The sequence below is a fragment of the Amphiprion ocellaris genome, chromosome 9 (assembly GCF_022539595.1).
Source record: "Amphiprion ocellaris isolate individual 3 ecotype Okinawa chromosome 9, ASM2253959v1, whole genome shotgun sequence".
Taxonomy (NCBI): domain Eukaryota; kingdom Metazoa; phylum Chordata; class Actinopteri; family Pomacentridae; genus Amphiprion; species Amphiprion ocellaris.
Window position 1 is genome coordinate 23,591,562 of NC_072774.1, and position 16,640 is coordinate 23,608,201.

The following is a 16,640-nucleotide window of genomic DNA, read 5'->3' on the forward strand; positions in this document are numbered from 1 at the left end:
ACAGAAAACTGAACTGACTCTGTTGTCTGCAGCAGTTTTCTATTAATATCCAGTGATGCTGTGAGAATCCTTTGACCCCACATCTCTGACCAACAGGTCACTTCCTGGATCAATCCGCTCTGCTCCAATCAAAACAAACAAAAACCAAAACACAGACTTCCGTCGGCAGACATCCTCCCCTTTAAACAGAAACAGTTCAGAAAGAAAACTTTGACTCTGACAGCGAAAATTAGAAAGAGGAGAATGTGATTTAGAGGAAGGTGAGCTCTGATTAAACCAGAAGAAGAGGAGATCAGCCACTGCTAAAAAACACTAAAAACAGTAACTCACCGGTGGTTGGAGTCCACCTTCTTCTCTGTCCAGACTTCCTCTAGAACTCCTCGAGTCCGGTTTCTACACAGACACAAACAACCACAAACATTAGATCTCCAGATACCAGCAGTATTCAGCCCTCTGAACACAAAGAGGCATGTTATCTTTAAAAACCACTTAATAGAACCAGAAACTGTAGAACCAGAAACAATGGCACAACACAAGTCATGTCTGTGTTCTGTCTCCTTCTTCATGTTGTTCTGTTTCCATAGAGCTGCTGGACTTCAGATTGCAGAGAAAAATGAACCACAGTGAAGAAAAATAAACCAGGAGCGGAAAACACCCAGAAGCTGTTTGGGGTTCAGAGGGTTAAGTTCAGAACTGGTCATATTTCAAACTCCAATCAATTAGCGATCCAGTGTGACAGACTCAAAGATCTGTAATTACAGTTACAGTACACCACATCGCTTTTCTGTAAAATTAGACTTTTTAAACTTTTTTATAGCCTCCTGTCAGCTCAGTGTCTCATGCTGGTGCAGACTCAGACCCTTAACTATACAGATCCACTTCAGATTTTTGGACTCAAATTCACGTTTCTGAACAGATTTAACTCTCCAAACCTAAATGAATCCAAAGCCTGAAAACAACTGAATGAATGAAGAAACAAAAAGCTCAACTGCAGCAAAACTAACACAGAAACCATCCACATATCCAGTCATGGACCAGACTTTAGATAGAAACAGGAACAAAATACCAGTTTGCTGCCACTAAAGTCCCACAAAGAAAGCTAAAATAAAAGCAGCACAAGCTTCCTCACTGAGCCTCACATACCAGTTTTCCGAGACAGGACTTGAAGACCAGCATTGCCATCGATTTCATCAAAGTTTGCTGATGAATGTTTTGTGTCCGACTTGTGTGAGGTGTTTAGTCTCTGCTGCTATCTCCTGATCTTACGGCTCAGTCTGAACGTTTTCCTGAATCCTCGTCTTTGGCTTCATGGAGAGAAGAACTCAGACTGAACTCCAGCTTCCTGCCTCCAGCTCATTTATATCTGAGGAGGATGAAGCAATGCTGCCAACCAGCCGTCAGTGAGGCAGCGTGTCTTCACTGCCTTTCCCAAAACCTTCTGCCTCTCCTCCCTGAAGTGACAGTGTTAAAAAACCAGCCTGAACACACACTTTCACACACACACTTTCACACACACCGCAAACGCCTCCTCAGCTTTTCAGTAATCTTGTGTGTTGTCAGTTAATGGTTTGGGTCAAAGACAGACTGTCAGACTCTGGAAGCCTATCATTAGCCTGGAATTCACACAGGCCACACCTGCCTACAAACTCTCTCTCACACAAACATGCACAATAAAATCCTTCAGCCAAAAAAGTGCCAGACAGCTCCTTCAATCACTGCTCTCAGAAAAGTGCTTCCTGCAGGAAAATGTTCCTCCCTCCTGCCAACTTTGTCCTTCTGTCACTGGAGTTTTCTATCAGAAACAGTGGATCTCTAGAGGAGTTTAGGGCTGTTTGTTCATCTGTGTGCATCAGAGTTTTACCACAAAACAGAAAGTGGTGGCCAGTTGCTTTCTAGTCACAATGAGACTACCATAGAAAACTTAAACTAGTCCCCTGAGCCACATCCCAAGAAGGTGAAAAAAAAAGCCACGAAAATGAGCACAAGAAAAATTCTTCAAACAGGAAAACCCCGTCTTTCTGTCACTGGGGGTTTCTATCAGAAATAACAGACAGTAGATCTCTCAGAGGAGTTTTGTGTTTGTTCATCTGTGTGCACCAGAGTTTTACAAGAAAAACCCAGAAAAAAATGAAAAACTACTATAGAGTAACTTGAAAACTAGTCCTCTGAGCCTCAAACTGGGAGGTCTTTGTCACGGTGCTCCTCTACTGTCTGAACTCTCACAGTGCTCTCTGTTTGCCAGCATGGAAGTTCCTGCCTCCTGGAGTCATTACAATATCAAACAGCAGGTACTACGGCTAACGAGCAATACTTTAAGTATTATTTAGCAAAATGGAGTCGGCAGAAAGTAAATCAGATTGGATCAGGACCAGAAAAAATAAATAGAACAGGACAAAAGTTTTAAAAATCCTTGATCAGAACTTTAAATAGTTAGGTTTTTTGTTTTCTTGACGTGGATAATTTCCAAAATACTATATAAATTTCAGTTTTGAGATGGAGGCATTTATATTATCTTAAAATAAAATTCTCCTAAAATATTCCTTTAATACAGTATGACTAAATTAGTCTTTCATGCATCTTTAACATAAGTTCTACTGAAGAGTCTAACATCCATTTTTATCCCTATTTTAAAAGTCTTTGCTCACACTGCAGCCACATTTACTGGACTTAGTTCATCTCTTTTACCTAATTACTACTGAAGGAATTAATTTGGGAGGAATTTCACACAAATATCAGCTCAGACTATAAAGCTAAAAAGCAAAACAATATATACATACAGCCCTATGATATGTATTTAATTTAACACTCTGTTGAAGAAGACAGCAGCTAAAGCCTCCAATTAATGTGCTTCCTGATTGTTGGACATCAGAGGAGAAACACCATGAAAGTCTAGAAAGACTGAGGATGAAATATTATATTTTATTTTACTCTAGATTACTCATCATGTTTCAGTGCAAACAGCTGAACAATTTCTCAGTTCACTTCTTAAGTAAACACTCAATAATTTGCAATAACAAACCACCTAATACACTGCATATTACACTTTATTTTCTAGGAAAAGTACATTTTACATTTATACTTAAACTGATTCTACTTCTGTTTATATTTTAGTTCATATTTTGCACTTATGTTCAACTATATATTTTATTCTACTTATATTGTTGACTTTGAATGGGAGCAACTGAAACATCAGGGATAATTAAAATATTTCTGATTCCTTAAAAAGTTCGAGCCCCTTTCAGATAATTTTACAGGATCTAAAGGTGTCGCTTCATATTTGAATAAGCTTCATGGACCCTTTCAGTAAAATCTCAGTTTCAGTGTATTGATACTCTGATGAACAAAAATATGACCACATGCACGTAGCAACTCAGAAAACACTTGAAACACAAAAAATAAGACAGCAAGTGAACACTGATGCAATTAAACATGCACAACATCACAAAACAATAAAATCAAAGCACTTAAAACAAGTCTGGTTCTCTTTATTCTTCGACGGAGAAATGTTCAGGATTATGCAGAGACACTCCGCTGTTTCTGATGTTTGTGCTGATTTGAGGATGAAACTAGTCTGAAAGTGGCAAAATATACAAAAGATTTCTTTGTATTTTAAAATATGGCAGAAAATCTTTATTTGTTTGCCTCTAAAATACAAACAGATTTTTATTTCGGTTGTGTAAGCTCTGCCTAAACACAGCTGCAGTATGAAGGCAGTAATGTTGAAGAGTATCACAGTAAATCTACAGCTGCAGCCCGAGTTTAGTGTGTTTTTGTTTGTTTTGTGTATCTGCTGTGTGTTACCAGCAGCCGGAGTGTAGTGTGTTTTAGTCTGTTTGTGTGTTTTGTGTATCTGCTGTGTGTTACCAGCAGCCTGAGTTTAGTGTGTTTTAGTCTGTTTGTGTGTCTGCTGTGTGTTACCAGCAGCCTGAGTGTAGTGTGTTTTAGTCTGTTTGTGTGTTTTGTGTGTCTGCTGTGTGTTACCAGCAGCCTGAGTTTAGTGTGTTTTAGTCTGTTTGTGTTTGCTGTGTGTTACCAGCAGCCGGAGTGTAGTGTGTTTTAGTCTGTTTGTGTGTTTTGTGTGTCTGCTGTGTGTTACCAGCAGCCTGAGTTTAGTGTGTTTTAGTCTGTGTGTTTTGTGTGTCTGCTGTGTGTTACCAGCAGCCTGAGTTTAGTGTGTTTTAGTCTGTTTGTGTGTTTTGTGTGTCTGCTGTGTGTTACCAGCAGCCTCTCCTCCTGCTCCAGCCACCTCTGATCCTCCTCCATCTGCTGCTGCTGTATCATCAGCTGTTCCTCCATTAACAGGCACTGCTGCTCTACACACTGCTGCAAGTCTACCGCACCGTCCTACACACAAACACACACACACACAATGTGCAACACAAGACAAGCGCAGCAGAACAGACGTGCACGCAAACACATGGAGGGAAACGTGCACACGACAGACAGACATGAACACCAGACTGATGAGATGCTGAACTGAGATGACGACGAACACAAACTGAAAATAAACGAGCTGCTGGTGGAAAGCAGAAAAAACACAAACCGAGTTTACCTGAAGAGAAACCTGTTTATAAAAACCTGGTTATAGGTTCACTTGAGGATCATAGAGGACTGGTGTTTGGACTGAGTAATCAGTTTAATAGTCTACTGTCAGGTTTAACTGAGATGATTTTACCTGGCGGACAGATTTTATAAAATAAAACCAACTTTTGCTTCCATGATTTAAAAAAAAAAAAAAAAAAAGACAAATAATATCGACCACTTTTCTTGTATTTTTTTGTTGTAGATGCAAGATTTTGACAATAAACTTTTGTATTATTTTTAAAAACAATATAAAGTGTTTCTGGCTGATCTTCAACATCTTCAACTGTGTGTTTTGGTGTATCCAGGTATGTGTGTCAGTATAACTTGATGTCTTACCTCCATTGCAGATCCCCACAGAGCCATGTCCGGTCCATGCGGCTGAGGAAGGTGCTGTACATGTGAGTGACTGTGCACGTGGTGTCGGGGGTGAGTGTGAGCGTGGTGGGTGTCCATCATGGTGGCTGGTGGGGGGTACAAGGCGCTGGGCACCGAAGGAAGAGTGTGAGGGCCTGGATATCCGGCCATCTGGGAAAACAGTACATGGTTAATCACTGGTTATTATTATTATTATTATTAAGTTACTTCTGTTGTTCCACATGTGGAAATGCACAAATTCTCTCAATTTAAGAACACTAGTGTTGTTGCAGAGTCTATTCTTATGGATGCTACTCATCCTCTTAACCAGGAGTATAAGTTCGTGTGGCAGTACCCCAGGCCACAAAAACAGGTACAAGTTCTCCTTTGTGCTTACCTTCATCCGAGTTATAAACGCCGAGAAGAGAAGGTAATAAATTGTGTTTTTGCTGCTGTACTTTATCATGTGCTGCGATGCACTTTATCCTGTTTTTACTTTATTCTGTCTTGCTGATGCTGACTAGTCCCCAAAATCGCTTCACACAGCTCAAAGAAAGTTGCTTGTGAGTTACTTGGTCGAACTTAGATTACTAGTCATGGCTTTTATGAGCTCATTCAGACATGAAGCCAAAAATATTCAGCTGCTGCCAGATTAACAGTAAAGAAAAACTTCACATAATTTAATCTTTGTCACCTGGTAGTGTCCAGGATGCTGAGGACTCGGGTAGAAACCTTCACTGGACCGCGGACTGGGATATCCGGGTCGACTGGGCTACAGAAACACAGAAAGAAGAAGAAAAAACACAGTCAGCATGTTGGATCATCTTCCTCCTAAACAATAAAACATTACAAGACGGGAGTCATTCAGACCATCAACACACAAACCCAGGAGCTGTTTGTGTGGCCGGGTTAGCTGTCAATCAGAACAGGGACCACCCACCGGGCCGCAAGTCCAGCAAGCTGTTAGTTGAACCGGATCTAACTAGTGGTCCTGTTACAACATGGATTACTGGGTAAACTGGTTGGCTGCTGGTTAGATGTGATGCAGGTTTAAACACAGAGATGTTCACCAAACACTTCTATTTCTAGCAAACTCAGTATTACTGCTGCTGACCAGAAAAACGTGTAAATATGACGAATGAGCAAAACAAATGAGGGTTTTTTTTTTTTTTTTTTTAAATAAATAAATAAATAAATGTGAAGTATTTATGAGTTAAATCCAAGCTGCTGCTGATCAGAGTTTAGTGGAGTCTGAGAGGTTTGATCCTTTTCTGTCTCTAGTCAGAGCTAAAAACAGAAATGTTTGGTGAAGCCACAGAGTCGATCTTCTGTCGGCTGGTTGACATGAAGCTGCTGCAGGTGGATGAACTGTTTCCCTCTCAGAAGGACACAGCAGGGTTTGAACTTCTACCTTCCACAGTCTGTCATAGTAGCTTTCTCTGGACCAGACCTCCGACAGCAAGACAAAGACACAGCAAAGAAAGACAAGGAAGGAAAACAGGAAGGGACAAAGAAAAGACAAAGACAAGCAGACAAAACAGACACTGAAGACGAGACAGAAACCAGCATCAAATGTTCACAGAGAAACCTTCAGCATGTCGGTCAACATGCTAGAAAATCATATCTGGGAGCGCTGAATCTGCACCGAGCAGATTCACTTCAATGCAATAATCAGAATAAAAACAGACAGACCAGAGGTCAACCAGACTTTCACACTAGAATCAGCTACTATACGGAGGCTTTTGGACGAATATTTGAAAGAACGACCAAATGAATAAATGGTTTTGGACTTTAAACACCTGTTTCTGCTTCTTTACAGATCTGTTTGTCTCCCATGAGGGGAACCTGCAACGATGACCAATGAGGTTCTTTGTTCCTCATAAAAACATGTACGTCTATGTAGGGATGTCCGACAATATTGGCCCACCGATATTGTCATAAAAATGTAATATCGGTCACTATCATTATGGTTTTTTTGCCTATCATAAAAACCGATACATTAACACCTGGATTTCACCGGCATTTACCGCAAATGATCACATCATCAAGTCTGTGGCTGCAGTAACAAGCTTGCTGTGCCTGACTAACAATATGTCTGTGGTTTGGAATTTCCAAGCCCACATATATCGGTTGATATCGGAATCGGAAATTGAGAGTTGGACAATATCAGCATATCGGTTAGTGGCAAAAAAGCCAATATCGGACATCCCTTCGTCTATGTGTTACCTAAAATTCTCAGGTATGAAGGAAGAATAAGCCCAGACTTCATTCAGGTGCCTCAGCTTTAAATTTTAGATGCACCAAATGTTTTCACCCTGCCTTTTGGTGCAGAATAATATATTTTAAGCTAATTTTCCACATATTTAAATGATCTTTAACTGGAATAAAGGTGCAGATAAATGTTTATTTTTTGTTTTCCTAGGACGACCTGGGACTTAAAAATAGTCAAAGGTAGCTCGAGTTTGACCACACTTACTTTCAACATTTTAACAAGGATCCACAATGTGTTTTTTAACATTTCAATTCAGAATACTGATGGTCTACAGCAAAAGCTCTGTTCCCAGCCATGTTTAGATGCCAGTGTTCCCTAAGCGCCAATACATTAGTAGCTGTGCACAGAGGAGCTTCTAGTCTACAGAGTTTCACCAACATGGTCTGGAGTTTTAATGAAACCAGAGAAAACCTAAATTCAAGCATGCATAGTTAATCTGGGATTGTTTTATAGAATGCAGTTTGTCAAACCTCCTAAAACATAAATGCAGCATCAACTAAGTTTCATTTTCTTCTGCATTTAAACAGATTGTGTGATTTAAAAATTATTTCAGGGCAGAATATCTGACATTTTTCTTTAAACTAATTCATCACTGAGACACATGCTGCTGTTAGAAACATGTAATCTGATTACATAATTCCATAAGAAAAGAGTCCTCCGTACTGTACAGTATAATTAAGAGGAACAGAACTGTGACTTTATATTCTAATAAGAAACAACAGACTTTCAGAGATTCTGTCCATGAACTGAAATTGTTGGAGGCTAACAACAGAAGACTCAACTTTCACTTCAGAAAACTGGTTAACCCACAAAAACTAGTTAACAGTTTTACTACCAACCAGAAAACAAGGAGCTGAAGGTGACAGAAAGTCAGCTGTTAGAACAAACAGACCTTTAAACTCCCTCTTTATGTATTTATAGTAACTGTCTTAACACATCCGTACAGTTAAGCCACAAATTATTCAGTCACGCTAAATTATAATTCATAGTAAATGTTTATTTGACTGGAATCGTCCTTCTTTTAACCATTTCTTCACTATTTTGGCTGATGTTTCAAATCACAGTCTTGTTGGACGGTCTGATGCTGCCCAAGACAAAGTTTTTCAGGAGTTTGATGTTTTCTTCCAGAATATAACTCTGATCCTTAACTCATGATGCTGTTTACTCTGACAAGGTTGTGTTTTGTTTCGACCACCATGTTGACTGCAGAGATGTTGTATGTTTTTCTCATCCCTTTTTTTTAAGTACACAGAATTTATGATCAAAAACTTCCCTCTTTGGGAATAGAAGCTGTATTTTCTCAAAAATTTGCAATAATGTCAGTAGACATGGCAATGCTTTTAGTAAAAATTTGAAATAAATACAGAAAAAGTTCAAATTTAACATCTCTAACGCAATGTCTTATGTCAGTTTTAGTCACTTGTTTACTTTATTTAAAGCCAGAATAAATAAAAATTCCCTTTGAGTCAAAAATAGTCATGGATCTGTATAACGTTGGTCTCAACTGTAGCTGAAGGTGACAGAAAGTCAGAAGAAACAAACCTTTAAACCCCACCGTTATGTATTTATAGTAACTGCCTTAATCCAACACTTCACACATTCTTTGAAGCTTCAGTAGAAATAAATGAACGTGATCTAATTAAATACAGAATGTAAAGTCAAATGTACATTCCAGTGATATTTAAAGCTTTAAAAGAGGTTTCTTGTGGGAGTATTCATGTTTTTTAAGCTCATGATCTATTCTAAAGGGTCCATGTGTGTTGTATGGGTCACACTGTTAGTCCAGAGGATTTAGGATTCATCGCAGGCATCTGAACCGGACAGAAATAGGAGCAATAATCCGACGACACTTTAAAAATGCGTTCAGTCACAGAGGACGTTTCAAGAGCAGGAAAAAACACATGCAGCCAGGAAACACACAAACACAGAGATGGTACAGTCTGAAAAAAATATGATAAATAGTTTAAAGGTCAGAGGTTAGTCATTAGAAGAAAACTGATCAAAAAATACTGCAACTTCCTTTTTTGAATGAAAAATTTTGACTGTCAAAATGAATTAAAATTGAAGTAAAAACTTAGTTTGTTAGTTAAACAAACAGTTTTTTACAGTAACAGGTTTCCACACTAATGGATGTCTGGTGAGAAAACAGTGAAGCCACTGTACAAGAATCAAAGAAATTAAACTTTAAAAGCATGAAAACATTATTTTCTCAAACATTTTATGAGCAAACTGTCCAGTAAAAAAACTTTATCTATAGCAGTAATGTTAATTTGCAGAACTGATGTCTCTCTCTGCTGGTAAATTACTGTTGTTGTTATTTTTTACACCAATTTTAGTACTAAACTCTAAACAAACAATACACAAGGATGTTTTCTGAACTGTAACTTTGATTGTTTCCTATTTATTCTGTAATATTTAATGTTTTGCACTAAAAAAGATGGGAAAAAACGAAAAACTTCTCAGCAATGTGGATTTTTCCCCTTTAACCTTCCTGGATAATAATCAGAGGTTCTACAAACCGAAACGTTGCAAATGTTTTTGATCTGGATGCAGTTGTTGTTAGAATAAAGCTTCTGTGCAGTTTTCACCACCTGCCTTCAGGGCTCTCTGCGAGGAGATGCAGGGAGCTGGGTGGGGGGTTACAGGGAGGCTGGGAGGGGTAGAGGAGGGCTGACTGAGGGCTGGAGGTGGAGAGAGGAGCAGAGGGGCAGGGGAAGGACAGGGTGGGCTGCTGGGATCACTGGGATGGGGCTGAAAGCTGGGCTGCAGCAGAGCTTTAGGATTAGAAGTGACGCTCTGGTGGACATGGGGACAATCGTTGAGGGTCGGACTGGACCGGGACAGAACTGGAGGGACGTGGAAGCTGTCAGTGGGAGGACTGGTGCTGTGGTGTCTGTCTGAACAGATGTTAGAGTGAAGCAGCAGAGAGGGTTTAGATTCAGGAGGAGACAAAGAGCTGCTGTAGTAGGAGATGTTTGGTAGAAGATGATGACAGGGAGAGGAGGAGGAGTTCAGAGGAGGTGAAGGATGAAGGTTCCCAGAGCAGAGGCAAAGCTGAGAGGCAAAGCGATGGTTTAGATGGCAGTGATGATGATGATGATGATGATGATGATGAGAGGGAACAGACTCCATAGTGAAGGTGGGCAGCAGGGAGGGACGGAGGCTGGGCTGCAAACACAAAGACAGGTGGAGGACGGACAGGTAGAAATAAAAAGGTAAAGACATGGAGAGGAGACAGACATATTCTGACTGAATCCCAAAACATCCAGTGAATCACATCTGAACCAGTCCAGCTGCTGCTTCCAGAAGAAGCATTTTAATTCATTTTATTGTCAATTAAATGACATGATAACACGACAGACGGCTTCTGATTAACTGTAAACAGAGGAGTGAGTTGTTGGAAAATACATTCAGCATGGTGAAACATCTTTCTACAGCTGATGAGCAGAGGAGAGAGAATAATATGCTCGGTTGTAGAATGTAGAACGTAAACAGTATTTTTTGGAATAAATACTGTCTAAATTGTTCAAAATTGTCATTTTGAACTATATTTGAGTAATTTTAACCACTTTCAAGTAATTTTGGATAGTTTTCAAGTTAATTGGAGCATTTTTGGGCACTTGCGACATTATTTTAGACAAGTTTTGAGTCATTTTTAGGTCATTTTTTAACAATTAAATGCTACTTTGGTAAAGTTTTAAACTATTCTGAATAACTTCAGACTGAGATGAAAATCAAAGCTGCTGGATCAATGTTGGAAGATACATTCAGCTTGGTGAAACATCTGATGAGCAGAGTAGAGAGAAAAAGTCTGGGGAGGAAACATGGAGACAGATCAACATCTAACATTAGTTCTGTTAGCAACACTGTGGGCACTTCAAAAAACGCTCAACATGTTGATTTTTATGTTTTTTCTTTACTTTTTTTCAAAACCACGTGCCAATTTTTTCTGATTTATGGCATTATAAGTTATAAGCATTTTTGAATTTTCTGTTTCCATAGAGGTACGGTATTTATGAGCAAACAGTTAGGAAAAATGTTGCAGGAGCAAATGAACTAAACAGTTCATGGTTCAGAGGGTTAGAAAACACATCTGTCACCCTCCTGAGCTCCTGTTCAAGACATATGGCTTCAGCTGTAACCCAAAGAAGCAGCTAACAGATGCAAACAGCAGGGCATCGGGGCAGTTAGTGGGGGTGAAGCAGGCAGCAGCTGGGGCAACAAGCTGAGGGGTGGGGGAGGAATAGGTTAACAAGTCCTGCTATATCTGTAAAAACATCATTCAGGATGTCCACCTTGTGAGCGGCAGTTTATGTGATGAAAGATGAGCAGAAACAGAAGTTTTCTATAGATCTTGTTCCAGATGTCGTCACTACAGTCATGCATTCATTATATGTCAGAAGCTGTTGAAGCACCTAAAATGTGACATAAATAGACTTTGTTGTCATAGTTTCTAACTCTTTGCACATTTCTTTGAGAGAATTTTGTGGGGGGAATTTTCTCCCATAACATGAGACTGAGCTTGTAGAGAAGTCTGGATTGAAGAGTAAAAACCTTCTCACATCTGTTTGTTCTGACTTTAGCTGTAATTTAACCAAACATGTCACAAGACTCCTGCAGAAACTTTGAGGAAACATATCAGGGAAGTCGCTGTTAACAATAAAGCAGCAACGTGGACATTACCGGGGATTTTCCTGCCTCTGTCAGCATTAACGGCACACAAACAGTGAAGCAGAAAACTGCTCATTTCTCTGGTTAGTTTTTGACAAAAAATTACATTGGGCTCGAGGAAATTAAACATCAATTAACAAAACTGGCCAAAATATTTGCAATTCTAATCATTTTGTGATTTTCTTTCACAAAATAATCTTTAGTTGCCAAAAGTTTCTTCTACGCAGGAAAATCCCTGAACAGATAAACACCCACTGACCACTTTATCAGACACTCATGTGAAATCTGATGTATTTAAAGGCAACAACTCTGAGATTAACTCCACTTTTATGAAGCTTTTATAGTTTTTTTTTTTTTTTAATGGAGGTAATTCTGTTTATTGTTGAGATCGTACTGGACTGTGTTATATTTAATATATAGATTTTATCCTAATAGGCTCACGTCTGTTAATGGATGAATATTTGTTAAATGTAATACGGTCCAGTGCAGAATCTCCGTACACCAAGTCTAACTAATCACCCCCTTTTTGAAAAAATCAAGAAAAACAGAAAATGCAAAACTTTCATGAAAGTAGAATTTATGGTGATTATTTAGCACCAACTTAACATCAGAATATGTGAAGTTGTGATCAAAGCTGTGGACTTGCACCACAAACACACCAGTTTTAGTCTCATTCATACAAAGACATGTTTCAGTTGTGTCTTACTTTAGGTGGAGCTTCGTCTGAACCTCCAGAGTCCCATGAAACAGTGACCTGCCTCCTCATCTCCATCCGGTTCCTCTCCTTCTGCTGGACCTTCTCCTCCTCTAAGATAGTGCTGGAAAGAAAAAAAACACATGATTATACAGGACAGAAAGGGTTTTATTTAATCTGCTGTCATGATAAAAACATATAAAAGGCTGCTGCTGCTGTCACAAGTTACTGTACAAAGACACAAATGAACACGAAATTTAAATTAACACTTTTACACGTTTTACATGTGTCGAGTTAAACTTTTCAACATTTATCCCTCAGTGTTAATAGACTGGTAATCGTGGTGACAGATGGCTGCATCAGAGCTAAAGTGGTACATTTTATTTCAGCAGGGACTGCTTTGAAAAAGAATAACAAAAGCTGAATATCTGTTCTAATAATTGGCTGATAATCAGTCGACTCTGCCGTATAACATCACACAGTGTTGTTTTCCAGCAGGTCCACGTATGAGGTGAATAACGGCTTAAATTAACAGTTTCTGTCTTTCTGCTGATATTAGAAAAGGTGTGAAATATTCTACAGTGTGAGTAATCTAGAAAAACATCCTATAACAAAGTGAAAAAAGCCAAACAAATCTACTTTTATTATTTAGAACATTTTAAACAGACACTATAACCATCAGAATCACTCTGCTACAGAAAATGCCAGCAGGAGGTTATGTTTTTTGCCTCTCATAAATGCACATTCACTCAACAAACTGCCTGCTTCAGTGGTTTTCTGCCTCCTGCTGTAAATCTGAAAACTGACTGACATCCTCATTAAAACGCACGCTGTTCTGAGTTTCATAACTGTGGCTGCTGAACCTCCTGCATAATGAACGCTCTACACACAAACACAAACTACCAGACTGAGGAAAATCTAATTCCATTTAGTGAAATATCTCACTGCTGCATCTTCTTCCTCCAAGAACACTCAGATAAAACCTGAAACATTCAGCAAACAACAGCTGCAATAAAGAAACAGTTTTAGCTTTAAAAACAGAACCACATCTCTCAGTCTACATTATCCAGGGGTGAAATTTCTATATTTTGTTTCAGAATACACCAAATTTGGTCCAAAATGCTCCCATTTGTTATTTTACTTTACACACTGAAGCCATACATTTGCTGAAGTTGCAGGAAATCTCTCAAAGCAACTAAAGCAGTAAATCTGTGTCTGATGTTGCCCAACAACAAACTGAATCACGTAAAGATGAAGCAACATCTCCACACCCTGATCCCAAACCCTGCAAAGAATCCCAGAAATTACTCACTGACCTGATTCCCGATAAAACCGCAGCGAAACCCAACCAAAGCCTGAATCCAGAACAGAAACCTGAAACAATCCTTCAGTCATCACTTCTATTTGTGTTCTGTTGTCTCCCGCTGAGAGTTTGTGTGTCTGCAGCTGTCAGAGTCTGTCCAGCTTCTTTCCATCACAACACAACCGGCGCTACTCTACACAACGGTAACACAATCAAACCTAAATAAAGACACTGAACAGCGACACAAACATCAGAAACTTCATAAACAAATAATATGTACTTCTTTAATTATTCTAATCAGCTGATCCAATATTGTCAGTTAATGTTTTGAGTATTTTCTCAAGTAATTGATTCATTTTTCTGCCAATAAAATGTCAGGGAATGAAGTAAAATGTTGCTCAGTGTTTCCCAAAGTCCAAGATGCAAAACCTAAAGATATCAGTTTACTGTGGCGGAGGAATAAAGAAACCTTTAAACATTTAAGAGGCTGGAATCAGAGAATTTTGACCCGTTTCTCTTAAAAAAAATACTCAAACTGACGAATTAATTATCAAAATATTTAAAGGTCAACAACAACTGTCTGAAATCTTGAATGTGATAAAAATCTAAACGTTCATTTTATTATTACTTTATCAGCTCAGAAGCATAACTTTCCACCTTTAACTGTGTAGGTTTGTTTTAAGCTGTTTCACAATAATTCTTAACATTCTTATCAGCAGAAAAAGTTTTTATTTTAAGGCTAAATGATGTAAATCTAGAGTTAAACAGTTAAAGGCAACAAACAGCTGTTCTGTCTGATCATAAATGCGTTTTCTCTAAAATTTTACCAGCATAACTTCACATTTAACGACCAGTTCATCAGAAATATAAGCCGCCAGTCGACCTGCCAGTGTTGCCACATAGTTTAACAGTAAATGAGCTCATGTATGAATCTGTGTGAGCACCTGGAACAACAAAACCTCCTCACTTTATTTACTCAGACCGACTCAACAGTCTGAAGCTGCTCAGCGACAGCCTGCTGTACTTTCACATAGTCTCTCACCTGAGAACTGTAGCTGAACCATAAGTGAAGAACTTTTCAGGGTTTTAGATCTAAAACACTTTTCACATCACACTTAGATACAGGCAGCCTTCTGGAATGATAAATAATGTAGGTAGGATTACAGGAAATGTTTAGCTCAAGCCTAAGGGCAAGATCACCTGAGTGTCCTCTTTCAAAAAACCTAAATCTCACCTTATTTTTCAAAGTAAATGGCAAAAAAGGGAAGCAACAAAAAGATATCTCTAGAGGACACCCAAGAAACAAACGGAAAAGCTGCTCCAAAAATCAGACTTAAATGTTCAACGGAACATTGAGAAAAGTCTAATAAGTGAAAGTTCATACTGTACCTTAAATAAAGATCGGACAGAAACCTTCAGGAGAACAAAGCAGCAGAATGAAGCACTGAGACGAAGCTCAACAAACCAGCAGCACTATAAAGTCCTGATGACATGAATTAACTGGAACCTCAGACTGTTGGGATGAACTGATCTGACCATAAGAACTGCAGAGCTTCAAGTGCCTTTTCCCTCCTTCCTTCCTTCATCGTGAGTTCTGTGGAACTGTGCAGCTCCTGGCAGCTGCCCACACTGTAAACACTCATGTTGGTCCAGCGTCTAGGAAAACTGTAGCCGGAGCTGAGAGCTGCATATTTGGCAGCACAGACCTATAATTGATATTATGATACTAAAGCCAGCCAGACCCAAAGCAAACCAAATGTACAACCTTATATGGCTCCATTTCTCCTATTAATAGGCAGAAAGCTCAGCGAACATGGTCAATATTGACTCGGTATCCAGGACGCTGGAAGAAGTTCTCCGTCATGCCAACATCTAATAGAGTCAATTTAAATAAATGCTCTTAGCACCCACAGCACATGTTCTGCTCCACACAGTGTTTCAGCCAGACCAGTAAAACTAACATGTCCAACTAATAAGCATGGCTGCAGCACGTAAAGCCACAAATGAAGGTCAGGAGATGGTTTGAAAAGGTGAAGGAGGTCAGGAACAAAAAAGAAAGTGAAGCTGGAAGGAAACTGGAGCAGAATAATCAGAGACACAGGAACGCTGACACAGAGAACCTGAGCTGGAGCTTCAGGTGAGTCACGCTGGTTTAAACTGGTAAAACCACAGGAGTTAAATATGTGCTCTGGTTTTCCTACTACTGTGTTCAAGGAAACAATGACGGCTTCTTCCTGCTGCTGCTTCCATGAAGACGTTTAACACCACAACAATGTGAATTAACATGTAAACATCATCAGGAGGCAAAAAAAACATGAAAATAAAGTAAACAGTTAAGATGGAAACAATTTAGACACTGTGTTGAATTTAGTTCTATAATAAATTCATATTTGACCACCAACAGATGGTAAGAAATTTTATTATGTGTGTTAATTATTGATTTGAACTATTTTTATGCTGTTTTTAAAAATTCCTACTGGAAATGGCATGTCCAAAATTACGCATAACAATTGAAACTAACAACAATTTTGACGAAATGCAGCTTCTGTCACATTCCAAATCATTACAATAAAATGTACCAAGAGTCTTTAATAAACTATAAACTGAGACCACACAGTTAAAAAAAATCATCACTCACATCTCTAACACAATGTCTTTCTGTTTTTGTTGCTTATTTTTGTCATATACAGCCACAAGAAACCTGCAGGTCAAATAAAAACTCTCTTCAAATTAAACTTTAAGAATAATTTGAGGCTCAACTG

At 38.9% G+C, this 16,640-nt stretch overlaps 1 protein-coding gene across 14 annotated transcripts in view; it reads right to left on the reverse strand.

Annotated features, from left to right (window-relative positions):
* Positions 1-16,640, reverse strand: part of LOC111579833 (focal adhesion kinase 1-like) — a 72,175-nt gene that overhangs the window by 10,346 nt on the left and 45,189 nt on the right. For 8 of the 14 annotated variants that reach the window (XM_055013567.1, XM_055013566.1, XM_055013569.1 and 5 more), the window contains 6 exons: positions 12,588-12,699; positions 9,806-10,378; positions 5,633-5,710; positions 4,921-5,109; positions 4,219-4,344; positions 331-393 (listed from right to left, as the gene is read on the reverse strand). In XM_055013567.1, the coding sequence (XP_054869542.1) occupies positions 331-393; positions 4,219-4,344; positions 4,921-5,109; positions 5,633-5,710; positions 9,806-10,378; positions 12,588-12,699 (1,141 nt within the window). Of the gene's footprint in view, positions 1-330; positions 394-4,218; positions 4,345-4,920; positions 5,110-5,632; positions 5,711-6,349; positions 6,389-9,805; positions 10,379-12,587; positions 12,700-16,640 lie in introns of all 14 variants that reach the window. The other 6 variants (XM_023287329.3, XM_035955867.2, XM_023287330.3 and 3 more) reach the window with 3 other exon arrangements.